The sequence below is a fragment of the Strongylocentrotus purpuratus genome, unplaced genomic scaffold (assembly GCF_000002235.5).
Source record: "Strongylocentrotus purpuratus isolate Spur 01 unplaced genomic scaffold, Spur_5.0 spur5_scaffold_9, whole genome shotgun sequence".
NCBI classification, from domain to species: Eukaryota; Metazoa; Echinodermata; class Echinoidea; order Camarodonta; family Strongylocentrotidae; genus Strongylocentrotus; species Strongylocentrotus purpuratus.
Window position 1 is genome coordinate 30,877,411 of NW_022145615.1, and position 27,756 is coordinate 30,905,166.

The window sequence follows — 27,756 nt, forward strand, 5'->3', positions numbered from 1 at the left end:
ACAATGTTGGAATTCATCTGTTGAAAGGATATCTAAGCATCTACACTTAACATCAATACATACACCGCTATTAGTTATTAAATAGAGATTAGAAAAAGGAAACCATGCAAAACCATGAATACCGCATGCACCAGAGAACAGCATTGAATTCAGCATTTTTTTTTTACCACAGCCCGAACTATTGCACATCTAAAGTCTACTATTAGTGGACTAATGAAACACATACATATATATAGCATAATATCAAGGTGTGTTATAATATGGCCACTTTGGTCACTGTGTAACGTGTAGGTGATATAGGCAAGAAATTAAACAGTTTACATGCAAAGGATAAACGTTAGCAAACAACATGGTAGCATCAAAACACACAGATCCCTCACAGATCATCTGTCAACTCAAAAGCCAGATGGGTATTGACTCTGTGTGTAAAATTACATGAGTTAAGAACCCTTCTGGCTCCAAGTGATCGATAACGCAAATGCAAATCCAGCAACCATTGCCAGACTATGTCTATGACTCTATGAAGCATGGGCAAATCTAATATTACTTTATTAAATAAAATTACGACCTTACAATAACATGGAATAATATAGCGCTTCATGTAATTTTTTACATTATGTTAATATCCCTGGTTACTTGGTTCCAATCTAGATTGTTTAGGTATTGAGATATTTCCTTTCCACTCACACAATCCATAGAATTAGAAATTCTTTGCAGTAAAATGCTGATTAACTATACAGCAGCATGCAAGTGAATCATTATTAAGTGTTATTACCATATCTACATGATCGATGTCATGAAATTCTTGATTAAACATCCAAACACATCAACAGTATTCATATACACTTAGAAAGATCATGCTGTAGTCTTACAATCCATATGTACACACCTACCAAATATTCTTCTTATTTTTAATATTTTTTTTTTTGTTCCACCACACCTTGTGGACATTGAACAGGCGTTTAAAAAACAGGAAACAAAAATATTAATGTTTATAACACTCTGTATACTTGATGACATCCCCCCCCCAAAAAAAAAAAAAAAGTGTCATGAGACTTCTTATAAATCACTTTTCATTCTTAAGATTTTACATGAATATATCAAATACTATTGCAAATTCTTCAAAAATTGGATCGTAGTCAGGTCTTACAGTGCAAAGTGTGCTTTATTGTTTTGATTGGGTAGCCTTCAAGTCAACATTATTGTGAACATTCATGGTGCAATCAAGATGCAATCATCATGTTAATGTTTATAACACTCTGTATACTTGATGACATCCCCCCCCCCCAAAAAAAAAAGTGTCATGAGACTTCTTATAAATCACTTTTCATTCTTAAGATTTTACATGAATATATCAAATACTATTGCAAATTCTTCAAAAATTGGATCGTAGTCAGGTCTTACAGTGCAAAGTGTGCTTTATTGTTTTGATTGGGTAGCCTTCAAGTCAACATTATTGTGAACATTCATGGTGCAATCAAGATGCAATCATCATGCAATCATGAAGCTATCAAGATGCAATCATCATGCAATCATGTTGCAATCATCACTAACTAAAGGCTAGATTGAATAAGCAAGTAGTCATTGCACCTGAAGAAATCAGCTCATAAATCTGTTGTGAAAGTATCAAGACTGGATGACGGACACAACATAACGTCAAAAAGACAAACACCAAAATCAAGCAATTTTTTTGTAAAAACTGTACATGAAAATGTTGGTCCCTTTTGTGTCTCATGAAGAAAACATTGATTCATTCATACCTAGTCATATCATGATGACAATATTCAGATACTGGTACTAAAGCTAGACATTATACATACATCGATGTCTCCAGATACCATACTTTCTCACCAATGCTGCTTAAAAGTACTCTTCTGTAGTGGATGAAAAAATACACCTTAAGTGTCTTCTGGCACTGCTCATGCAGAATCTAAGGATTCTCAATCTCTCTCTCCATCTCTCAGTCCTTCTCTTTTGCCAATAAGCAAAAGGTCGGATAGAAACAATATAGTTTAACATTGAATAAATTTGTTAGCCTCCATGTATTTTCCTATTCTTAAAAAAAAGTTAGTTCATATTCTCCTATTATGCCGGCACCATTTACACAATCCTTATCAAATCCTTTGAGTTCAATGTCATTTGGTAATTTGCTGAATAAGCAGTTGACCAGTGCTAAGCTGTTGAGCCTTGCCTTTTACAATCTCCCAAATACCTGAGCGGAGAAGGTAAAACAAGAGTGATGAATGTTTCACTTAGAAGCAAGAGAAGAGACAGAAGCAGAGAGAGAGCTAGTATAATCCTGAAAAAGTTATGATGATATGCCTTTGGTACACCTTTGGCAGATTATGACAGCCTGATCTTGGTTAGATGGTCCAAATATATGTTTAGCTACTAGACAGCCATAGAGGTGACGTTACCACGGAAACACTGATCAGGCACAGCTCTAGGAGACTCCTTCACATAGTGACGGCTGTCTGGTTGTCTCTTCGCCATGGCCATTAGGATCCGTCTGAAGAAAAAAACAAAATATATAAGACTTTAAATCATCAAAGTTGATCTTATCTTTTTCTTTCGCAGACTACAGGTTTAAGGGCAGAGATTTATCATCTAAAGTGATAAATGATGAAAATTGACAATCCTTATTTTAATGCTTAAAATATTATCAGAAAGTTCCATTTCTGTTTCTAGGAGTTATGTTGATATGCCATTTTGCTACTATAATGATGTATTTACTCAACTTTAATGCTGAAGCGTGTGTATTGTATTTTTTTCCTCATGACTTGATATTAACAAATGACACTATTTCCTGTACAGGAAACTGCTATGAAAGCAGGAAACCATATTTCGATGATTACTTTCCTTATCCTTTAGCTTTTTTGCAAGCTGCTTAAATTTGAGTCATATCACCTTCAGTCTCCAACTATAATCTGAAAATTTACATATAGCAACACGCTTTTAATTTGAGCTGAAACTGAATATTCCTAATCATTATGCAAGCTGTCCAGAGTTGAGAGTAGACAACTAGATTTACTAAATGGGTTAAAAATGTAGGCAATCTAATTGGTCAACTGAAACCACGTCACCATGCAGCATTCGTTCCTACCACATCTAACATGACAAGAAGTTCCCATCAAAATGTGATAAACCATTGCTAAAAGTGATAAAGCACGGCTAAGTTGTGCCCATCCGTACAAGTTAAGGCACTATGATATGCACAAAGTTTCATAAGGCAAGGACATTGATATGCGCATTAAGATGCGCTTTAAACCGTTTGCCTCACCCTTGATGATGTCATTCAATAAAGCAAATGGCCGTCTCCATGACTTGGAGATTCAAAACTTACTAATGAATAAGGCTGTGGTTTTGTTAAGTCGAAATTAAAAACTTATGAATAGAAAACGTTGTGGTGGTTACTCAAATTCCTAGTTGAGAGATTGAATACTTACTAATGAATAAGGTTGAGGTAAATGCCTAAATTCATAGTTAAGAAATTGAATACTTACTAATGAATAAGGTTGCGGTGGTTGCCAGAACTCATAGTTAGAGACTACATACTTACCAATGAATAAGGTAGGGGTGGTTGCCAGAATTCATAGTTAAGGGGTTTGATACTTACTAATGAACAAGGTGCTGATGGTTGTCTAAATTCATAGTTAGAGATTACAATACTTACTATTTATAAGAGGGTGGTGGTTGCCAGAATTCATAGTTAAGGGGTTTGATACTTACTAATGAATAAGGTTGCGGTGGTTGCCAGAACTCATAGTTAGAGACTACATACTTACCAATGAATAAGGTAGGGGTGGTTGCCAGAATTCATAGTTAAGGGGTTTGATACTTACTAATGAACAAGGTGCTGATGGTTGTCTAAATTCATAGTTAGAGATTACAATACTTACTATTTATAAGAGGGTGGTGGTTGCCAGAATTCATAGTTAAGGGGTTTGATACTTACTAATGAACAAGGTGTTGATGGTTGTCTAAATTCATAGTTAGAGATTACAATACTTACTATTTATAAGAGGGTGGTGGTTGCCAGAATTCATAGTTAAGGGGTTTGATACTTACTAATGAACAAGGTGCTGATGGTTGTCTAAATTCATAGTTAGAGATTACAATACTTACTATTTATAAGAGGGTGGTGGTCAGCACTCAAAATACACAGGGGCGGTGGGCGATTCGCCCCCATGAGCTACATAATCGCCCCCGTCAGGTTGCTCACGGGGGCGATTGCAAAATTAAAAATCGCCCCCGTGGAATTATAAAATAAAGATTATCTTTTCTGTTATAACTTTAACACAATATTGAGTTTCAATTTTCAAACCTTAAACCAATGAAATGGAACTTAGATTAGCGTGCAAGATTTCTCGTTTTATGAGTAGGCCTATTATTACCGATTCAGCTCGCAACTGCAGTGCTGCCGTCAGCAGTGGTTATAGGCCTACTGCGCCGTTAGTAGCGGTACGTATGCAAGCTGCCGCGCCATGTCTGCTGGAGCTGGAGGCGATTGTGCAAGGACAGAAACATGGTCATGGAGAAGTTTTTCGTTGTGAAAGCGTTAACCCGCTGAAATCTGGTGATTTCAAATGACCAGCAAATAATGAACCTCGACCAGTAAATCAATATTAGGGACTTTTAGATTTGCACGATGAGAACGTTGACTGCAATGTGTGACCTCCTTTTAAGGCAGTGTCAGGGCTTAAAAGGACGTCACACGTCCACGTCCACGCAAATCTAAAAGTCCCTATTGAGAAGAAGAGGAAGACCAAGATGTCATGGACTGATATGGTAACATGGGCAGATCTACCGGGGGGGGGGGGGGGGGGGGAGGGGGGGGGTGTTAAGGGGTTTAACCCCCTCCTCGCACCCCCCCCCCCTGGCCCCCTTGGGCTGCCAAGTGAAAATGTGCTATTAAAGCGGGGGGGGGGGGGGGGGGGGATGCTGGAGAGGAGGAGTACTAATCTATTTTATTTTTTTCAGGGGGGGGGGGAGTGAAGCGCCGTTTTAGCATGACTTTCTTTTTAACTCTTACTTTCACCTATCTCAGATAACCCTAAGTTTTTGGTTGCTGCTTTATATGTAGTTGATAATGCATGATTAAAATAAAGAGTGAGAGAGAGAGAGAACCACCATCATTTTGCAATGGTTCATGCAGGGTTCGTGTAATGTACATTTGAAACCATTTCTTAGCGTCTCAACCCTAAAAAAATAACAAAACTATTTTTGAGGAAAAGCATTATACCGAATTAAATAAAGAATAAAAGCTTTATATTGGATCAAACTAATACTGATACGGGCTAAAGACAATGTATTTGTATTTGTATAGAGGTATTCCAAAATGATATTCTGATATTCAACATTTGTTCTGGTATCATATACGCATAATACAACTGATCTTTATGATTTCTTAACGTGACATAGCTTCTTCTCCCCCTGCAAACAAAAAAGAAAACAAGGTTATTTAATAAAAGGATCATGAGACAAATAATCATTGTGATTCAAATTGAAGCAAGGATTTTTTTGAATAAGCAATGCTTTTCACCAGAATCTTCTTTGTAAATCTCAGTCATGCAAATCTGCCACTGTGTTGTAAGATCACTTTCAGATTAGGAGAAGTGTATTCTTTAATGAGTATTTTACATTGAATGGAACGTCTCAACTCAGTAAGCATGGCTGAGATTTGTAAAAGTTGTTTTTACAAAGAAGATTCGGGTGAATAGCAGTGCTTATTCAAACAAATATTTGCATCAATTTGAATCACAATCATTATTTGTTGCTTAATCCCTTTTAATGACCTTGTTTTCTTTCTCGTTTGCAAGGGGAGGAGAAGATATATCACGTTAAAGACATCATAAAGATCAGTGTTGTATGCGTATATATTATATACACAGGCCAGTAACAGCTATGTAGCTTGTAAATTTGTAAGAGGGAAAATACTGATTGAAATGATAATGATGAAATAGCAAATAATTGAGGAGTATCATAGGTACCAATTCAATGGATATTTGTATAAAAAAGAGCCCCCGTCAGTCCTAAAAGAGCCCCCGTGAGAAGGCTCACGGGAGCTCTTTTTTTGGGGGGGGAAGAGCCCCCGTGGACAAAAAATTAATTTGAGCCCTGGTGGTGGTTGCCAGAATTCATAGTTAAGGAGTTTGATACTTACTAATGCATAAGGTGGTGATGGTTTCCTGAGTTCATAGTTAGAGACTACATGACCACCAATGAATAAGGTTGTTGTGGTTGCCAGAAACCATAGGTAAGGGATTTGATACTTACTAATAGATAAGGTGATGTTGGTTGCCCAAATTTATAGTAAGAGACTACATACCTACTTATGAATAAGGTAGGGGTGGTTGCCAGTAATCATAGTTAGAGATTGAATACTTACTAATGAATAAGGTGATGCTTTTCTGAATCCATATTTAGAGATTTGATACTTACTAATGAATAAGGTGGTGTTGGTTTTCTGAATTCATGGTTAGAGATTTGAATACTTACTAATGAATAAGGTGGTGGTGGTTGCCTGAATTCATGGTTAGATATTTGATACTTACTAATAAATAAGGTGGTAGTGGTTGCCTGAATTCATAGTCAGAGATCTGATACTTACTAATGAATAAGGTGGTGGTGGTTGCCTGAATTCATAGTTAGAGACATATGTATACATAGGAGTGAACATGGGATCCCCAGTCATCTCTGCATCTCCTGGTTCATCATCTCGTATATCCACTCCTCCAAACACACATTCTGCATAGCTCGGGGGTGCTGTATGAAAGAAAACATGTACTTGATTAGTCACATACTCAGTAATATATACTCTGTAATATAAATTATAATATTCGGGGGAACTTTTTTAAACAAGGCCACCATGGGCTTTTCGAACGAACGAACGAACTTAAATAAACTTATCACTTATCATCAACAAAGTTTTAACAATTCTCAATCAGATTGAAGCCTCACATTTTTAAAGAAGTTTAGACACTGTGGAAAGATGGTTCAAATAATGACCCTCTATTCCCTGAAAAAAGACACAAATGTACATGTCATTAGAGCAAAACAAGTGAACCCTCTAATGATTCTTAGATATCTCTCTGAAATGACTCTGCTCTGCCTACTCCCCACCACCAAAAAAACTGACTTTTGCTGATCAATCACAACTCTTCCCATAATAACCAGGCAATCATAATTTTGTGGTTAACTGCAGCAATTGCGGTTGATTCTGAACTAACATACATCTTTTGAAGACAACTAGGACCATTGACTTGGTATTCCTGAAGACCTGAATTAGAACAGCAATTCTAATATTAAATGAGCCTTTTTTTTTTCTTGAATTACATAATTAAATGTAAACGTCTTTAAGAACTATCTCAATACAAATTATTTCATTCACCCTTTAAAATAATTGTATTTCAATGGTCAGAATGCAAATTGCATTTAGTATGTGTTGTTAGGCAGGGCAAGCTATAAAGATTGTGACAATTGACAATCAATTATTCTAAAACAGGTGAATGAAAGATTTATGCACTGACTTTGATTACATTAGAAAAATAACTATTGGCTGACATATTAACAATTCATTTGAGATCTAGAAATGAACTTTCATACCTTCTCCTTCTGAGAGTGGTGGTGAAGGGTAGATACCGGGATAGGACACTTCTATACCGCTGCTTCCTACCCCTAAGACATCAAAGGGGGTGTAGGGCGGGGCTCTGAGGGGCACAGTTCCAACCACAATGGATAGATGTAGATAGAGGTTCATGGCTCCTGTGATATCTAGACATATCTGTGGAGGAATCATAAATGGTGTCAACTTTAGTGTCATCGACTACATATGGCACAACATTCCATTTGGTAATTAGAACTGTGTAGGGTTGGCAATAATATTTATTATGACATTCTTTGTATCTAAATATTCAATGATTTAATCTGAATGGTTCAACTCATTTTAATAATAGAAGGAAATGTAATACTATTGTCTGTTGTCTGTTGAGAGTAATACAAGGGCATACAGAGTTAATGCCCTTCTGGCTCTCAACAGATGATGAGATTATGGAAAACGTCAATAAAGCAGTTCAACAGTGTTCCCAGCATATCATTTTCCCCTACTTTTTCCCACGATATCAGTTTCAAAGTTCCAAGATCATCATTTCAACTTATTTCCTTGTTGGCACATTGCCAGTGAACAGTAGTTGCACTAAAAAGCCTCCAAAGCCATTCATTAATACATTGACAAAATATAACACACTGACTACTCTCTTCTTTGGGGGTGTTAAAATTCACAAATATTTGCCAGATTTTCGGGGAGTCAAACTCATCTAGATGTACTTGTATCAATGAAAGAAAGCAAGCTATTACAGGTACTTGTAGATGCTCCAGAATCCATACATGTCTATTCTATTCCGTAGAGCACGGGTGACCAACCCGCGGAGCATTGAAGAAGTAATAATAAAAATAGCTCATAAATGAAATGCGGCCCGCATAGCAGCAATGAAATAGGGTAAATATTTACAAACAGCTATCACTATTTCCATAATTTGTTCCCATCATTCACAACATATTGAATCGTTACGTGGTTGATACAAAATTTCTCAAATTTCCTCTCATTACATTACATTAAAGACATTAACACCCGGGGGGGGGGGGGGGTACTCACATATTAGGACATACGGGGGTGTGCCGCTCTAATGGGTGACTTTGTCACAAAAAAATCCCTAAACATGGGTCCCACTTCTAACAAAAATACCATTAAAAATGGGTCAGTTTCTTCGATATTTTCAAAATTTTCGGGTGTTTGCAATGCAAACACTCGAACTTCCGAAAAACACCCGAAAAATTGTGGAAAATGGGTCTTTTTTTTTAGAAAAATGACCCCTAATAATGGGTAGGGGTTTCGAGGCTTGAGCGGCACACCCCCGTCCAAACCAACTGTGAGTACCCCTCCCCCCCCCCCCCCCGGGAATTAACATCACTCTTGCTGTGTTAATTTCAGTTTGTACATATAAAAATTAATGTTGTGAATCGAGAAATATGATTGAAATGTCATACTTGTCTTGAAACTTACAGCCCTTTTCTCCCTATTGAATTTTCTCATGAATCTTAATCGTAAACTGGATAGTCCCCTTCCTTTACATGCACCGCCTTCAATGAGGTTTTTCTTTAATGATTTTGTTGTATGCTTGTTTGTTTTTGCAAAATTGCAGGTGTGTACACGTATTGCATGAGTGTTTTTTTTTGGGGGGGGGGGGGAGACTACCTATGGCCCGCCAAATTATGCCAAGCGTTAGCTGTGGCCCGCAAGCTTTAAAAGGTTGGCCACCCGTGCCGTAGAGGGTTTAGTTTTATTCAACTTGAACAGTTTTTTTATCATATCCCAGACAGACCTAAATATGTTCAGATGAGTACATTTCCTCTGAGATAAAGATTACTAATTGTTTGTTTTATTTCCGAAAATCATCATAAAAAACAATAACACAATATAACAAAATCAAAGACTTATATAACAATGATAGAATGATAAAACGGTTGGATAGTCCATTTCAGAGCCATTAACCTAATGGCTCTGTTCTTCCATGGAGTCCAATAAACTAATGATGACCTTTTGCAAAACTTTTTTTTTTCCACCAGGCGTCTGTTAACAGGTTGTCAAGATTTTTGTTTCTAGTTTATGTTTGGCTCAGCGCAAGGCCTTCAGTCTGACGAGTTTAAGACCGGTTTTTGTTTCGAGCTACTGTACTATATACTCTGCTTACCGTAAGGAAATACTCCAGCTTTATTATGCCACAATTTGTTAGCGTAGGTGTGATTGGCGGGATTTTCAAGAGTTTATTGGTCCAGTTTTCAGTCCTCCTGCCCCGAATGGTATTCCCCTGCAGACCAGCTACAGCGTTACGTACAGATCTTGACTTCCCGTCGGCAAAGAATGTGGTCCTCTGGTAAAGAGTAGCACGAGGTTTGATGCGTCGGGCAGAACCGTTCTGAAACTCAGCTGATATGGCGATGGATTCTCCTGCAAGAATTCAAGAATTGACATGAGCCGAAACACACTTCTGTCTTGTTTATTAAGTATTCCAACAATCTTTGCTTTCTTATTTCTCATAAATACATATTTTGTGGAGATTATAGGTTGAGTTGGATAAACTTTTTACTTTTACTTGAGTTTTCATACAATCCATGGAATGAGAACATGATGACATTCTGACTATAACGCCCCTCAAAACACTGATCCTAGGATACCTACCACAAGGCCTCAACACACCAGGGCTCTGTTTCACAAACTTGTCATCAGTGACAGATGACAGTCTTTGTTATAAGCTACTAAAATCCTTGCTTCTGGTTGGTTATCAAGTTTATCAACAGATTTGTCACTAATTTTTGTAATTTGTCTTTGAAAAAGGTTTTGTGAAACAGGTCCCTGCCCTCAGGACAGCTTCTTTCTGGGACCACAACTCCCACCCCCCTCCCCCTCATCCTCCATCAGATCACCCAGACAACTACATATGCACACTCTAATTGACTCCTTTTTGTTTTTCCCTTTCGTAGTTGTCTGAGGGAAAGTAGCTGAATTATTAAGAAGTCCCAGGGATGTAGATGTCATGTGGGTACTTGTATATGTAAGCAGCGCTAAAAATACACGGGGGCGGTGGGCGATTCGCCCCCGTGAGCTACATAATCGCCCCCGTCAGGTTGCTCACGGGGGCGATTGCAAAATTAAAAATCGCCCCCGTGGAATTATGAAATAAAGATTATCTTTTCTGTTATAACTTTAACACAATATTGAGTTTCAATTTTTAAACCTTAAACCAATGAAATGGAACTTAGATTAGCGTGCAAGATTTCTCGTTTTATGAGTAGGCCTAGTTATTACCGATTCAGCTTGCAGTGCAAATACCGCAAGCAAAAGAGAAAACAAGGTTATTTAATAAAAGGATCATGTGACAAATAATCATTGTGATTCAAATTGATGCAAGGATTTTTTTTTGAATAAGCAATGCTTTTCACCAGAATCTTCTTTGTAAAAACGACTTTTACAAATCTCAGCCATGCAAATCTGCCACTGTGTTGTAAGATCACTTTCAGATTAGGAGAAGTGTATTCTTTAATGAGTATTTTACATTGAATGGAACGTCTCAACTTAGTAAGCATGGCTGAGATTTGTAAAAGATGTTTTTACAAAGAAGATTCGGGTGAATAGCAGTGCTTATTCAAACAAATATTCGCATCAATTTGAATCACAATCATTATTTGTCGCTTAATCCCTTTTAATGACCTTGTTTTCTTTCTCGTTTGCAAGGGGAGAAGAAGATATGTCACGTTAAAGATATCATAAAGATCAGTGTTGTATGCGTATATATTATATACACAGGCCAGTAACAGCTATGTAGCTTGTAAATTTGTAAGAGGGAAAATGCTGATTGAAATGATAATGATGAAATAGCAAATAATTGAGGAGTATCATAGGTACCAATTCAATGGATTTTTGTATACAAAAAGAGCCCCCGTCAGTACTAAAAGAGCCCCCGTGAGAAGGCTCACGGAAGCTCTTTTTTGGGGGGAAGAGCCCCCGTGGACAAAAAATTAATTTGAGCCCTGTATGTAAGTGTCCACAGCCAAATCCTGCTCGGATTCATTAGTTGTTCATTATCTTGAGGATAATCGCCCTGATCCAGAATAATCTTCATTATCTAAAGATTTCCTGAACACTAAAAATAACATCTACAATACATCGTCAATACACCCTTTTCACCATTAAAGGAATTAGGTATCTTTTTCTCAGATTCTAAACAAAATCCTGGATTTAGCTCATGCTGCAATCATAATTATAAAACTTTAATTCAGTCTAACTTAGTTCAGTCAGGAATTCCATTTACATGCCGATCGCCCGTCTGAATATCAAGATATTTATGGTTGAACTACAGTCTATTGGGGAAAATGAGTATGGTAGCACCAGTCACTCAAAGATTTTTACTTTTTGAGGCACTTCACGATCATTTTGAAGCGCAATTTTTATAGGGCTTCAATATTACACCATATCACAGACACTGATAACACGTAGGGCAATGCATCTCAGATTTTACATTGTTATACAATGCCTTTACATACCATTCCCAACTTGTTATTTCATGTCCATTGAAAGAAACAAACAAACAAGAAAAGGACATTTTAAAAAAGTTCTACCTGGACAGTATCCTTTGCGATCAGTCTTGATTGACATGCTGATATTACCCGCCACACACAGTCCACAGCATACAGTCTTTTCTTGAAAACCTGTCTGTGGAGCCTGTAAGAGGAAAGAAACCAGTGAATTACATTACACTTCACATTTTATATGCAGGTGCAAGATTTTAACGTTGTATCATCATCATCGATTGAATCATAAAAGTATTCAAAACCTAGAACTTATATGTACAAAGAACTTTTTAATCACATTCATACTTCTCATTCTTGATCAAAACTGAGGATTCCTTTCTCAGAAGCTCACTTGAGTAATTATGACCCATGTTTCCATGGCACCAATGTAATTTCAAACTTTAAATTTATGAGACCTCAAAGTTTTAAATAAATAAATAACAAAGACAAGGGTTCACAAAGCACCAAAATGACCTTGACACCTCAGAAATAGAGGTGTCAAGACCGACATGTACAAACCGGAATTGTGCTCATTATACAACAAGCTGGCTAAACCTTGAAGTCAAATGCATCCCCATGGCACTTCACTTTGCGTGAGGAGTTCCCCCCCCCCCCCCTACAATTTTTGCATTAACAACTTTGGTATTTAAAACTGAAACCTAACTTTAAGTTATCCAAAACCATGATTGTATCTGCAAATTCTCAACAAGAAGAGATAACATCATCACTTTCAATCTGCTTATCTGCATAAAAGAACTAAGAATATAGCAATAACTTAATACACTTGTAGGTCATCATTAGATAGTGTCAGCACTCAAATTTATGAACTCATTGCTTTTATTTTTTTATTTTTTATTTTTCATCCTTCATCTTTTCCCTCAATGTCACTAGGTGATGCTCATTAACATACAGCATGTACATGTACCAAATTTTCTTTTTGATTATTACCAACAACAAAAGATTTTCATGAAAATTAATCCAAAGTTAAATAACAGATTCCCTGAAAATGGGCGATGTCAATCTGTTGTTGTTGCAAAAACAAAGAAATAGATGTCGCAGTTTTCAGCTCATCTCCAAACAAAAAGCAGAATACTGATGGCTTCTCCTAATCCCACCCACCCACGATGGTTGTATGGTAGTGAATCCTTCTCAGAGGTGAATCATTATTGAGTTCATCTCAATTTGCATTCTAGACTTCTGAGAAGGTTGTTTTCTACTGCCTTGAATATATTAAGCATACACTGTATCCCTTCTTCAGTAAAGGATTCAGGTGCCAAGTTTTTTGTTTCAATAAATTACATCGTGCCAAATTCTCCTTTAATAGGGGTCAGTGGAAAGGAGAGTTTACATCTAAATCAACAAATCAAATATTCTTGCTAAAAAAAAATGAAGCTAGTAGAAAAAGAAAACTAATTAATTTCATGTACATTTACATCATAAACTCAAAATGAAACAAACTTTGTTTGCATAGAAATCGCTCCAATATCTTCACAGTGGTATATAATATTATGAAAAATTTAAAACAGAATTTATTTTCCTCCTACCTACATGTATATATTCATGTATACAGGTAGAGACATTTTATACTATCTTATAAACTCACTTTAAACATGCATCCCATCATAATATTGTCTATTGAGAGTTACAAGGGCATAAAGAGTTAATGAGATGATGAGATGATGGAATACACATTATACATGTATCCATTCATCAACAAAGCAGTTTACAGTGATAGTGAGCACTAAAAATAAAAAAGGTTCCCCCCCCCCTCAACCACGCCCCCCTTGAGTGAAACAAAAAAAGAGGATTCGGGGAAAAAATGGCATCTAACAACATTCCCCCCTTTTTGAGTAAGACAAATTGGGAAATAATAGGGAATAGAGAAAATAAGGGAAAAAATCGGGTAAAAAAAAAATTAAAAACAGGAAAAAAATCAGGAAAAAATCAGGAAAAAATCTAAAAAATCGGGAGACTGATTTAAACAGTGTTCCAAGCATATCATTTTCCCCTACTTTTTACCTGAAGTGATTTTCAAAATTCCAAGACCATCATTTCCCCTTTATTCATATCCAGTCTCCTCTTCGCATGTATTTCCTCTCCCTTGAATCCTTTATGTATTTCCAGGTTGACATGTTTACCAGTGCACAGCAGTTGCACTAAAAAGCCACTAAAGCCATTCATTGATACATTCGTTAAAACTCCCACATATTTGCCTGACTTGAGTGATTTTCTTTCTTTTTTTAATCCCAATCCCAATTCCTCTTCATTTCAACCTACATATAATTGTCCTAGAACCCCTTTATTCCTATCCAGTCTCCTCTTCGCATGTATTTCCTCTCCCTAGAGTCCTTTATGTATTTCCAGGTTGACATGTTTACCAGTGCACAGCAGTTGCACTAAAAAGCCACTAAAGCCATTCATCGATACAATAACACTGACTACTTTTTTCTTTGGGGTCGTTAAAACTCCCATATATTTGCCTGACTTGAGTGATTTTCTTTTTTTTTTTATCCAAAACTATTTCAGTGACTGGAATGAAAGGTAACTCATATTCCATGTGATTCTCAGCATATAGTAGATGTACATGTACATGTACCATAAATCTCTGTGTATAAGACGCACCCCTATATTTTGGGCCAAGAAAAAGAAAAAGAAAATCTTCTTCTTTTTGTCGGCTGCAAGCCAGGTCCGTGTTAAAAAACCCATGCGGGGAAGGACTTTCATTTAACTGCGAGGTGCAGTTGAAGGCGCAGATTTGTGCTTGTGAACTTATCACAAATAATAGTAACACTAACAATGTCGTTTTTAGAAGAATGTGTAAGATTATTAATGTAAATTAAAAACAGTAGAGGACCTAGGATAGAACCTTGTGATACGCCGTGTGTAATAGAAGAAAAATTGAAGGAATTATTATTATAAACTAGTAAACTACATACATGTACCGGTATTGAGATCTATTAGAAAGATTACTTTCAAAACAAGATGACAGACAAATTGGAGTGTTGTTCTAGTTTCCGAGTGGTGAGTCAACACACCGATTACTGAGCTGGGAGACATTACCAGGTGGAGGGGCATAAATCGAAACTTGAAAGAAAAAAAAAGAAAAGAAAAAAAATTGTACCTTGTATAAGACGCACCCCCGACTTTCAATTTTTTTTGGCGGCAATAAAGTGTGTCTTATACACTGGAAACCCTGTCCAACTTCTGCCCATACTTTGTTAAACAATCAGGAACGATAATACTCACCAGAAGTTGAGGTGTATTGATATCGATGTGATCAATGACTGTGAATGCTCTCTTGGTCTTGCTATTAAAGCCCCATGGTTTGTCAATCTCAGCCTTTAACCAGTATCGTATCCTACCATACTTTCCTTCAAACGATGTGGCAACTCTCCTGTAAACACAGACAAAACTAGATGGAATTCGACTGCGCGCAGTCGAAAATGATGCCTCCGTTATAGAGCAATTTTACAAACCAAAACAGAAAAAAAAAATGAATTCACGTTCAATGGTAATCCATTGACAGGTTCTCAGAATATTGTGATTACAAGCAATTTCTCATATACATATATGACCCTTTGATCTTTGACCTCATGACCATAAAATCTACTCAGTTCATTGGCTCTGCAAGATGTTCTGAGTTAAATAGTAATCCATCTGTCAGTTCTAATGAGAATGCGTTCACAAGCTATTTTTGCATACATAATGGGCCCATGACCTTTGACCTTTGACCTTATGAACCAAGAATCTACTCAGTTCATTGGCTCTGCAAGTAACAAACATGACCTAATTTTGGCATGAATCCATCAATCGGTTCTTGAGATAACGCGATCACAAGCTGTTTTTGCATTCATAATGTGCGCTGTGGCCTTTGACCTTTGACCTACGTGCTCCAAAATCTAATCAGATTGTCTTCCTATGGTGATACACACTATCATTAAGTTTGAAGTTTTTACATCTCCAGTGGTTCTTGAGATATCATGATAACAAATCTCAATGTATGGAATTTCATAAGTTGACCTCTGTGACCCTTGACCTTTGACCTACGTGCTCCAAAATCTGCTAAGATTGTTTTCCTATAGTGATACACACTATTACTAAGTTTGAAGTTTAAATCTCCAGTGGTTCTTGAGATATCATGATAACAATCTCAATGTATGGAATTTCATAAGTTGACCTCTGTGACCCTTGACCTTTGACATACGTGCTCCAAAATCTAATCAGATTGTTTTCCTATAGTGATACACGCTATCACTAAGTTTGAAGTTTAAATCTCCAGTGGTTCTTGAGATATCATGATAACAATCTCAATGTATGGAATTTCATAAGTTGACCTCTGTGACCCTTGACCTTTGACATACGTGCTCCAAAATCTAATCAGATCGTCTTCCTATGGTGATACATACTATCCTTAAGTTTGAAGTTTAAATCTCAAATGATTCTTGAGATATCGCGCTAACAAACTCAATACAAGGAATTTCATAAGTTGACCTCTGTGACCTGTGACCTTTGACCTACGTTCTCCAAAATCTAATCAGATCGTCTTCCTATGGTGATAAATACTATTCCCGAGTCTTAAGTTTAAATCTTCAATGGTTCTTGAGATATTGTGATAACGGTCAAACGGGACGGACGTACGGACGGACGTACGGACGGACGGACGGACGTACGGACGGACGGACGGACGGACGGACGGACGGACGGACGTACGGACGGACAACCCGAAAACATGATGCCTCCGGCACCACCTTCGGTGGCGGAGGCATAAAAAAATAAAGTCAATTCTATGAACTCAGGCGCTGATGCACAAGAGAGTTTTACTATGTAGAGCAGTTGTGGTCTAGTGGATAAGTCACCCGACTGCAGATCACAAGGTACGGGTTCATGTCCCGTGGCGGCACTAATGTCCTTTGGCAAGATATTAATCTACATTTGCCACTCTCCACCCAGGTGTCAATGGGTACCTGATATGCTTGAGCGCTAGTTACTTTGGCAGCTCGGCTACAACCAGGGTTATACGTGTACAGTGCCATGAGTGTCAGAGCCTGGCAGATATTTAAAGGGCAAAAAGGCCCTAGAGATTTTCAAATTTAAACAGAGGACCCATGCATACAGACCCCATGAAGAAAAAACAAATAAAATAGGGGCACGTCCTTGATGGTTTACTACTAACACATGAAAAAAAAAGTTACTAGTACTTCAAGAATGTACTAAATAGGACATGTACATTGTAGCTTAAAATTCCATGAATAACAATATTTATAAGCAATATTGCTATAAGCGTGTCATAAAAATCCATACACCCAGCATCAATAATGTTAATTATTGCTTCAGGTTATGTTTGAAAGAATTAGGGTACATGTATGCCGTACCAAAAAAAAAATAATGAAATGGCACAGATAATGATCATGTCATTCTCTCCTGCAATCTACATTCAATATTGTGTGTTCCCCTCCACCCCCCCCCCCTTTAGTTTTTTTCTAATATTATCTTTGTTTAATTTTTGAACTAAAATATGCTAGTTTCCGTTCAGTTTTGTACTTATTAAATGCAGGTACCAGTTTATAAAATGTTTGATTGAATCCTAATCAAATTATTGGCAGAGAGCTTATGCATACCAGTAGTATTCACCATCAACTGACTTCAGAATTTACAAACAAGCATAAACAATTTTGTTATTCTTTACTTCCATGCATGTATTAGCATTGCAATGGTGTAGAGGTGTTGTGGTCTCATCAGTCTCATGGTTAAGTCACCACACTGTTAACCACATGTGGTATTGGATTCGCAGAATTCAATTCAGTCTGGCTTGGTTTCCGTGCGATACCTTTTCTATGCGAGTGCTTACACATGTGTTATCTAGTCTACTACTACAACTACTGTAATAATATTCTGTGTTTATATAGCGCTCAATACATCGATCCAACGATGTGCCTAAGCGCTTAACAGATATATATTATTACCCCGGTCATTGGATTCAGGCTTACCCGCACACAATGTATGCACATTTTTCACTCCCTGGATAGCATTCCAGCCAGTCGCCATTTTACAAGTGCACACTTGCTCCTCCAACCACTGAACTTTCGCATCCCACCGGGTACCCATTTAACACCTGGGTGGAGAGTAGCAAGTGCAGGTTAATATCTTGCCAAAGGATATTAGTGCCGTGTCGGGATTCGAACCCTCGACCTTCGTATCTCCAGTCAAGCGCCTTAAACCACTCGACCACGACACTCAACAAGACGTTGTACTGTTCACTGAGAATGTATCTAAATTATAACTGTTTGTAGAAGTAATACTTGAAACTTGGATTCTGAATATCGTATAGCAACATACTGTAGCAACCTTTACGTCAAAAGCTTGGTGATTGGTACAATTTTAAATTGAGCAGCACATACCATTGGATACCTAACAAGGCAATGCACACGTATTAATGCATGTACATGTGTGTACATTTAGCCATCAACATATAGGATGCAATGAATGCACTTTAATTGAGACATAAAAAACTCAGTCACACGAACGAGACAGACATCACGACGACTACACACCAAACAAATTAATTGTGTTGACCCCAATGGCCCAAAATCAGTCAGTGTAGTGTCGGTTAGGCAGTGTAACTGAGGAATGCATGTAATATTGTCACAATAAAAGTGTATTAACCTTAATCATGTGTGAATGTATGTTCCTATCTCCATTTTAAATCTCCTTGAATATCGGATTGGGGTAGGATCATTAAAGGCTTGTTCAGTTACGGCACAGTAAACCACTGCAAAAAGTTACAGCGGATCTTTTATGTGTAAATGAATGGCAACCGCGCATAACAAAGGACTTGAACAAATTTACTGAGCTCTGTGTAATAAGATACAGAAATGTGAGGCAAATTACACTCATGTCATCTTTAACAAAAATCTGCTGCAGTTTTGCATCACCATACCTGAACGAGCCTCTATACCGTAGGTTTTACTCTATATGCAGGACCCTTAAAATTGCAAAATACTGAACAGAACGTTGTAATAACCAATTGCTACGACCTGGGGAGTGTTTCATAAAGACTAAGATCGACTTTAAGTTGGGCTTTACTATGGCAGGCCGTTCATGCTACTAGTTCCTCTAACCATTCCTGGCATTGGTTTCTCAAGGGACGTACAAATCGTGGTCACAAATCTACAAAATTTACCTTTTTTGATAGTTCATTATTGAAGAAAATTGGGGTTTCTAAAGATCACAATTGAGAGACAAATGATGAGAGCAACCAGTGGCATGAACGGCCTGCCATAGTTAAATCCAACTTAAAGTTGATCTTAGTCTTTGTGAAACACCCCCCAGGTTCAGCTGAAGTGTTGGAGGTACATGTACAATTGTACATACAATTGTCCATAAGGGCAAATCCTAGGTATTATGCAATACAGGGTCCATATTGACAACAATTGTGTCACTTTCACTTCATATTCCATCTGATCCATTCATATTCCATTTGATCCACGATATAGCAGCATGATTGTTTTACTTGCACCGTGCACGTCACTGTTTTACTGTATAAAGAAATTGTACACCCTTTTGTTGTCTACACCTTCACCTGCTGTCACAACACATCCCATCCCAGTATAGCTTGGAAAGTATCAAGTATCTAGTAGGGTTACATGTATTTACAATATATACTACTACAATGATCAGATAAATATGAGATGTGGTCTGCTAAATATGGGACTAAATAACTTGTATTTTCCCATGTATAGTATGTTTAAAGGCAGGGTGTTCTACTGACACTTCTTCAGATTTATGTGCTGTCATCTAGTGCTCACGATGTCCCGATGTGTTGACAGCTATGTCCCACAATGCATTACTGACTGAAAAGCCTACTTGATGATAATGCTTGAGTACAGGAACCAGAAGTTGCTCCATGTAACCCTTCACCGAAAGATGACGCAATTGAGAATACATTACAGAAGTGGTAGCCATGGATGTCGGCAGAACCATCTATACACAAGAGTTTGGCCAACCCGGTTTGAGTTGGACACAATATGGCGACTACTGCTTCGTTGGGCAAGCACAAAACAAAAGAATATGTGCCATGTTGCGACCCAGTGAAACCAAGTTGGCCAAACTCTGTGTATAAATGGCTCTGGATGTCAGTAAAATACCCTGCCTTTAAGAACCTTGTTGTCGGTTCACATGTACTTACCCATATGGGATTTGAAAGCTAAATCTCAGTTCATGATGGCCTGCTCTCAGAATGGGATTACTCCCACCTTCATCTTCATCTACACAGGGAAGCAAAACAAAAAAATTGTACATGTAGTTATATCACCTCCATAAACTTTGTCTCAGATTCTGAAACAAAATCCTGGATTTAGCTCATGCTGCAATGATTATTATAAACCTTTAGGACAGTCAGAAACCCCATGACTTGAACAAGCCGATCGCCTGTCTGATTATCAAGATATTTACACTGTATGATTGAAATCGAAATCGAATTTTGAGTTTTCCTAACGGTTTTCATAACACTACAGTCTATTGGGGAAAATGAGTATGGTAAAACGGTTCACTCAAACTTTTTTTGAGGCACTTCATGATCATTTTGAAGCGCAATTTTTATAGGGCTTCAATACTACTCCATATCACAGACACTGATAACACGTAGGCTGTAGGGCCATGCATCTCAGATTTAACATTGTTAAACGATGCCTTTCAGAAGAGAGCAAAAAGATGACTACCAGTATTATCTCCCTTAGCAACCGACTAGAGGGCTTCCTCTCATCTGTATTGGAAACCCTAGCACCTGATTAATTGCCTTCAAAGTCCAGAAAGAAAATGTAGGGGAAAAAATCTACAAGATTTTTAACCTTTCATTTGTCACAACTCATTTTAAAACCAAACTCTACTTTTATTTATCGTTGGGATGTTTGTAATTTTATATATTTGTATTTTTTACTTGTATTTGTATTTTATGTGGTTTTAATGAGTGAATGGATTGAATTGAGTTCATTAATTAAGTCTATCCTTAGCAACCACCCTAGATGAGTTCATTACATCTCCCTTAGCAACCTTAATGAGATGCGCTCTTTAGGAACCCAAAAGAGGAAATCATTACATCTCCTGTAAAAAATATCAGAGTAAATTTTACTTCTCCTCAGTACATGACAACGATCTTTACAAAACTAAGATTGACTAATGTTTTTGATCAAAATCAATGAAGATTTGAAGATTATGAATTAATAACAAATCCATTCGACCTTTTCATATAATGACGAATCAATTTTATCAATTTTATTCATTCTGTTCCTGTATCAAGATAAATTTTGCAGACTAGAGAAACAACTGGTCCTCCTTTAATGAATGGGGTTTTGATACATGATGCTTAAAGATAATTCTGGTCATGCAATTACATTGTGAAAGAAAAGGTTTGGAATGGATCAGAAAACGTGGATCATGTAGCATGTAAGTATTGGTGTGTACTGCAAGGTTCTGGAGTCATCAAAATCATAATAAATTTGGCCGAGTCTTCGTAAAGAAACAAGCACTGTACACAGAAAGATGTTTATGGGACAATACAAATGGTGTCGGCCCTACTTACCTTGAAGCTTCTTATCTTTCTATGCTCATTACTTAGCCAGTATACATTTTCTATCAAAATTGTTTGGCAAATGACATATATTTGTAATCTTGAACATTCAGTGTAAGTTTCGTTTGATTCTGTGAGAATTCTTCTTTTTTTTTAACCAGAACTCAAGTTTATTTTTAACATTTTTTTCTCAAGGGGCCATTATGACTGTAAACTTACCTTTTCCAAACAAGACTTGTTTCATATAAAAGTACTCCTCCTCGGCATCATAATACTTGGTGTATGATCCCGTTTGGTGACCGCCACCTCTAGACTCACTCCAATGTACCTGAAAAAGGGATAGACAATAAAAGATGGGGGGGGGGGGGATAAGAAAGAGAGAAATTCTATAGGTATTTGAAGGAGGAAGATTTTGGGGAGATCTCATGGTAACGATATTATCTTCTTCTTCTTCTTCCATTTTGAGTACATACCTCTTTACAGAGTATTATCGTACTATACTGGGGTGTGTGCAGGTGGACCACTACACCGGGGTTTCCCCCTACTCTAAGATACAAATGAAAATATTAAATCAAATCATGGTTTTGCCTACATAAATATAATCTTGTGGGCCTACCGCATCATATTCGTTATTTTTATAAACTCTTTTGGAAATGATAAATACATGTAGGTAACCTGTCGCCTCGATATACTTTTTCGTTTTACGAAATATGTTAACTGCAAGAGGAAAAAGTTTAACGGCATTAGGTAACAGTACGAGACAAATAATGGAAGAAAGTAGTGAATACCTTTCATCTTGCACTCATCAGAGTACATCGAAACAATGAACTGAGAATAGTGATTAGTGTAAAAAGGCGTGCATGCTAAAGTATCAAATTGGCAAAGCAAACAATTCTCATTTTTGGGGTTCACCGCATTTATTTGCATTTTAGCCGGATCTTGTATGACAAATTCATGTAAAAGGTTAGTGGAACTATATTGTCAATCGCACCTTTATTAATTATCATCAATAAGATATGTACAGTAAGTCACTATCACTCTCATATCAACATTTCTTAATTTTAGTTGAATTCTTGATCGATTTCTTCTTCCTCTTCTTCCTTTTGAGTACAGACCTCTTTACAGAGTATTATCGTACTATACTGATTTCAAAGCGCTTTGTACGATGAGAAGAAAGGAGAGTCCGTCGGGTGCGGGAAGCCGGGATGGATTGGGGTGATTACAAATGCATTTTAGGTTTTGTTTACCTCCCTCTTCACGCAGGTGTATCTAGGGGTGCTTATTAAGGCTAGGTGATATCAATATCATATTTCATTATTATCACATTTTAAAAAAAATCTCAACAGAGCAGAGATCCAGTTCATACGGAGCCCCGGAAGTGACATGGAGAAATTTTTTTTTTTTCTCGTTTTCCTGAGATAAATTCTCGTTTTCCTGAGATAATTTTTCGTTTTCCTGAGATAAATTCTCGTTTTCCTGAGATAATTTTTCGTTTTCCTGAGATAATTCCCGTTTTCCTGAGATAAATTCTCGTTTTCCTGAGATAAATTCTCGTTTTCCTGAGATAATTTTTCGTTTTCCTGAGATAATTCCCGTTTTCCTGAGATAAATTCTCGTTTTCCTGAGATAATTTTTCGTTTTCCTGAGATAAATTCTCGTTTTCCTGAGATAATATTTCGTTTTCCTGAGATAATTCCCGTTTTCCTGAGATAATTCCCGTTTTCCTGAGATAAATTCTCGTTTTCCTGAGATAATATTTCGTTTTCCTGAGATAAATTCTCGTTTTCCTGAGATAATTTTTCGTTTTCCTGAGATAATTCCCGTTTTCCTGAGATAAATTCTCGTTTTCCTGAGATAAATTCTCGTTTTCCTGAGATAATTTTTCGTTTTCCTGAGATAATATTTCGTTTTCCTGAGATAATTCCCGTTTTCCTGAGATAAATTCTCGTTTTCCTGAGATAATTTTTCGTTTTCCTGAGATAAATTTTCGTTTTCCTGAGATAATATTTCGTTTTCCTGAGATAATTCCCGTTTTCCTGAGATAAATTCTCGTTTTCCTGAGATAATTTTTCGTTTTCCTGAGATAAATTCTCGTTTTCCTGAGATAATATTTCGTTTTCCTGAGATAATTCCCGACCAATACATGTTGCATAATGAATGTGAATAACTGAATACCAGGCGCGGATCCAGGGGGGGGCGAGCGGGCCTTGGCCCTCCCCCCCCCCCGCAAAAAAAAAAAAAAAAGAGAGAGAGAAGAAAGGAAAAGAAGGGAAAGAGAAAGAAGAGAAAAAGGGAAAGAAAGAAGAGGAAGAAGAAAAGAAAAGGGGGAAGAAGGAGATTGGGGAAGGCGAAAGGGCCTTGCCTCCCAGGCTGTTGACCCCCCCCCCCCCCCAATCAAAAAAATAAGAGAGAAGGAAGAAAAAAAAGAAAAAGGAAAAGAGGAGATACTGGCGTACTGATAGGGGGGACTTGGGGGAAATCAAATTCAAACGTGGTTTATTTCTAATTCCACAACGGTGGATTACAAATAATGCTGAAATGACATAATTTCCGAGATTTTTCCTCACTTTTTAGTTGATTCCTACTTGTCAGGGCCCGAGGTACGGCGGGGATCGGGAGCCCCGAGCCCCCCCCCCCCTACTTTTTTGAAAAAGTATATTAAAGAGAAATAAAATAGAATGAGAGCAAGAAAGAAAGAATAGTTAACTGCCAGTGTTGAAAAATAATGAGGCATCAAAATATGCTCATCTGACCGTGATTAATGCCTAAAACCCCTAAGCTTCCAGGGCTCTGCCCCCTGGATTTCACCTAGGGCCCTACGGCGGGCCCTTGGATGCTCATCTGACGGTAATTTAATGCCTAAAACCCCTGATATTTTGGGCTCCGCCCCCTGGACCCCACGCCAAATAGTGACGTGCCAGTCTCACAAAATAATAAGGTAAACAAAAAAATGTTCATCTGACCTTAATTAAACGCCTAAAACCCCTGAGCTTCCGGGGCCGGCTCCGCCGCCTCGACCCCCCCCCCAGGGGCCCTAAGACGGCCCCTGATTCAGACAAGGATTAAGAGTATAGAGAACGATACAACGCATCGTCTTCTTTCTCTAATAATATAATGAAACGTCAAAGCTTCGCGCAGGAGGGGAGGGGGGGGGGGACTGAATTCAGACAAGGATTAAGAATCGAGAACGGTACAACGATCGTCTTCTTTCTCTCATAATCTTATGAAACGTCAAAGCTTCCGCGCTTCGCGCGGGAGGGGGGAACCTGAATTCAGACGAGGATTCAGAGGCGAGAACGGTAATACGAATCTTTAATGATTTAATGAAAGGTAAAAGCTTCCGCGCTTCGCGCGGGATGGAGGGGGAACTAAATTCCGATGAGGATTATTTTCGAGAACGGTACAACGAATCGTCTATTTTCTCTAATGATTTAATGAAACGTAAAAGCGTCCGCGCTTCGCGCGGGAGGAGGGGGTTGGGGGAGAATCTAAATTCAGACGAGGATTATTTTCGAAAACGGTACAACGAATCGTCTTCTTTCTCTAATGATTTAAGAAAATTTAAAAGCTTCCGCGCTTCGCACGGGAGGGGGGAACCTAAATTCAGACGAGGATTAAGAGTCGAGAACTCGACAACGAATCGTCTCCTTTCTCTAATAATTTAATAAATCGTAAAAGCTTCCGCGCTTCGCACGGGAGGGGGGAACCTAAATTCAGACGAGGATAAAGAGTCGAGAACTCGACAACGAATCGTCTTCTTTCTCTAATAATTTAATAAATCGTAAAATTTTCCGCGCTTCGCACGGGAGGGGGGAACCTAAATTCAGACGAGGATAAAGAGTCGAGAACTCGACAACGAATCGTCTTCTTTCTCTAATAATTTAATAAATTGTAAAATTTTCCGCGCTTCGCGCGGGAGGGGGAAAACTAAATTCAGACGAGAATTATTTTCGAAAACGGTACAACGAATCATCTTTTTTCTCTAATAATTTAATGAAACGTCAAAGCTTCCGCGTTTCGCGGAGGAGGGAGGGGGAAAATCGCCCCTCCCTGCACCGACCCCCCCCCCCCCCCCCGCATTACGTCACTGTTGGTCACCATTACGTACCAACATTTGGCTCGCAAAATTTCAAATTTGGACCCCCCCCCTAAGAAATCCTGGATCCGCGCCTGCTGAATACCCCCCTAAAACTGGATTTAGGCCCTAGGCTGACGGCCGTCGGCCTCGTGGGCTGTCCCCTATTGTAATCGGGCAGTCTGTTAATAAAGTGTTCTTGAATCAAGATAGATTTATCATCCAAATTGGTATTGTACCTAAATTTGTACGAGTAAGACTAGTGTCTTTTATTTGTTAATTGCGCTCTTCGCTCGCTCGCAATTTACAGTAAATATATATGACATCGTACTCAGGGGGGGGGGGGGCATTCAGATGCCAAAACGTTATAAAATTAGAAGAAAATTGTATTTTTTCAATTCGTTTTAACTGTTCATTTTACAACGGAAATTATCTCAGGAAAACGAAATATTATCTCAGGAAACGAGAATTTATCTCAGGAAAACGAAATATTATCTCAGGAAAACGAGAATTTATCTCAGGAAAACGAAATATTATCTCAGGAAAACGAGAATTTATCTCAGGAAAACGGGAATTATCTCAGGAAAACGAAATATTATCTCAGGAAAACGAGAATTTATCTCAGGAAAACGAACAATTATCTCAGGAAAACGAGAATTTATCTCAGGAAAACGGGAATTATCTCAGGAAAACGAAATATTATCTCAGGAAAACGAGAATTTATCTCAGGAAAACGAAAAATTATCTCAGGAAAACGAGAATTTATCTCAGGAAAACGGGAATTATCTCAGGAAAACGAAATATTATCTCAGGAAAACGAGAATTTATCTCAGGAAAACGAAATATTATCTCAGGAAAACGAGAATTTATCTCAGGAAAACGGGAATTATCTCAGGAAAACGAAAAATTATCTCAGGAAACGAGAATTTATCTCAGGAAAACGAAAAATTATCTCAGGAAAACGAGAATTTATCTCAGGAAAACGAGAAAAAAAAAATTTCTCCATGTCACTTCCGGGGCTCCGTAAGTTCAACACGGCTCCAGGGAAATTTTTTGTCCAACTGTAAGAAAATTAATTTACCTTGGCCAGTCCACGCATGTAAATACGGATACCTCGCATTTTCATGTCCCCTCGGAGGTCCACAGCAACATGTCCTGAGACAAAATCTCCAGCTGTATACACATTCTTGTTGTTGTCTAATACAATGTGAAAATCCTTTAGCTTCACCATTTTGCATAATCACGCAGAGGTATATGCGAGCCCACAAGTCCTGGAACTAATTTGTAATAGATCTAAGCACTTATCGTTGAATCTGCTTGCTAGGGAACTGGTAGTAGTACCTAGGCCTAGTCTACAATTCATCAAACAATGTCTTGACAATGCCATTCAAATACCGTCTAAAAATCAATTCATGTGCATTTCTATTATGATTCAGCATCACAGCTCTGCTGTTCGCTTCCAACTCAGACTTGAGTCAAAGGCAAAAGCCCTCAAATATACATGAAGTTATTCAATAGTTATTCATGTCCTTGGATCCACTAATACAGGTGAGCTAAGCAGTTAGTTTTGGTTTTACATGGAACAGTTTCTCATTATGCTAGTGACAGTGATCAATAGAGCTCACTGTGCTGTGGTGATGTGCGAGATTGTAGAGTTTCGAAGGTTCGTCTTCGGATCAGATGCACAGAGACACACAGTTCAGTGAGACTGTTCGTTGTTGATGCTAATGTCAAAAAGAGATGTTGCTTTGTGGGATGATGATGGCTCAGCTGTGCCAAACAAAATTGAATCTCGTCAAAAACAACAGGTTTTGACTCTGCTCCAATCTGCAAATGACTACTTAAATGATAATCAGGCGGTTAAATATCAAATCCAATCAAAATCAGGTTCAGATCTGAGCGTCCTTTCTTCTCTTCCACTCCCAGCTGATTAAGATTTTGAGGATGTTAAAAGGATAAAATATCTAACGCTAGATGGCGTCTTGCATGA

General features: G+C 37.8%; 1 protein-coding gene across 1 annotated transcript; it reads right to left on the minus strand.

Annotated features, from left to right (window-relative positions):
• Positions 1–1,270: 1,270 nt before the first annotated feature.
• On the minus strand, positions 1,271–27,713 carry LOC764294 (arrestin domain-containing protein 3). Its single transcript, XM_030976574.1, has 9 exons — positions 26,848–27,713; positions 21,911–22,019; positions 20,312–20,390; positions 15,373–15,520; positions 12,175–12,277; positions 9,750–10,006; positions 7,606–7,783; positions 6,611–6,765; positions 1,271–2,509 (listed from the first exon to the last, which is right to left on the minus strand). The coding sequence occupies exons 1-9, from the start codon at positions 26,995–26,997 to the stop codon at positions 2,444–2,446; spliced, it is 1,245 nt and encodes a 414-aa protein (XP_030832434.1). The 5' UTR covers positions 26,998–27,713; the 3' UTR covers positions 1,271–2,443.
• Between the last annotated feature and the right edge of the window lie 43 nt (positions 27,714–27,756).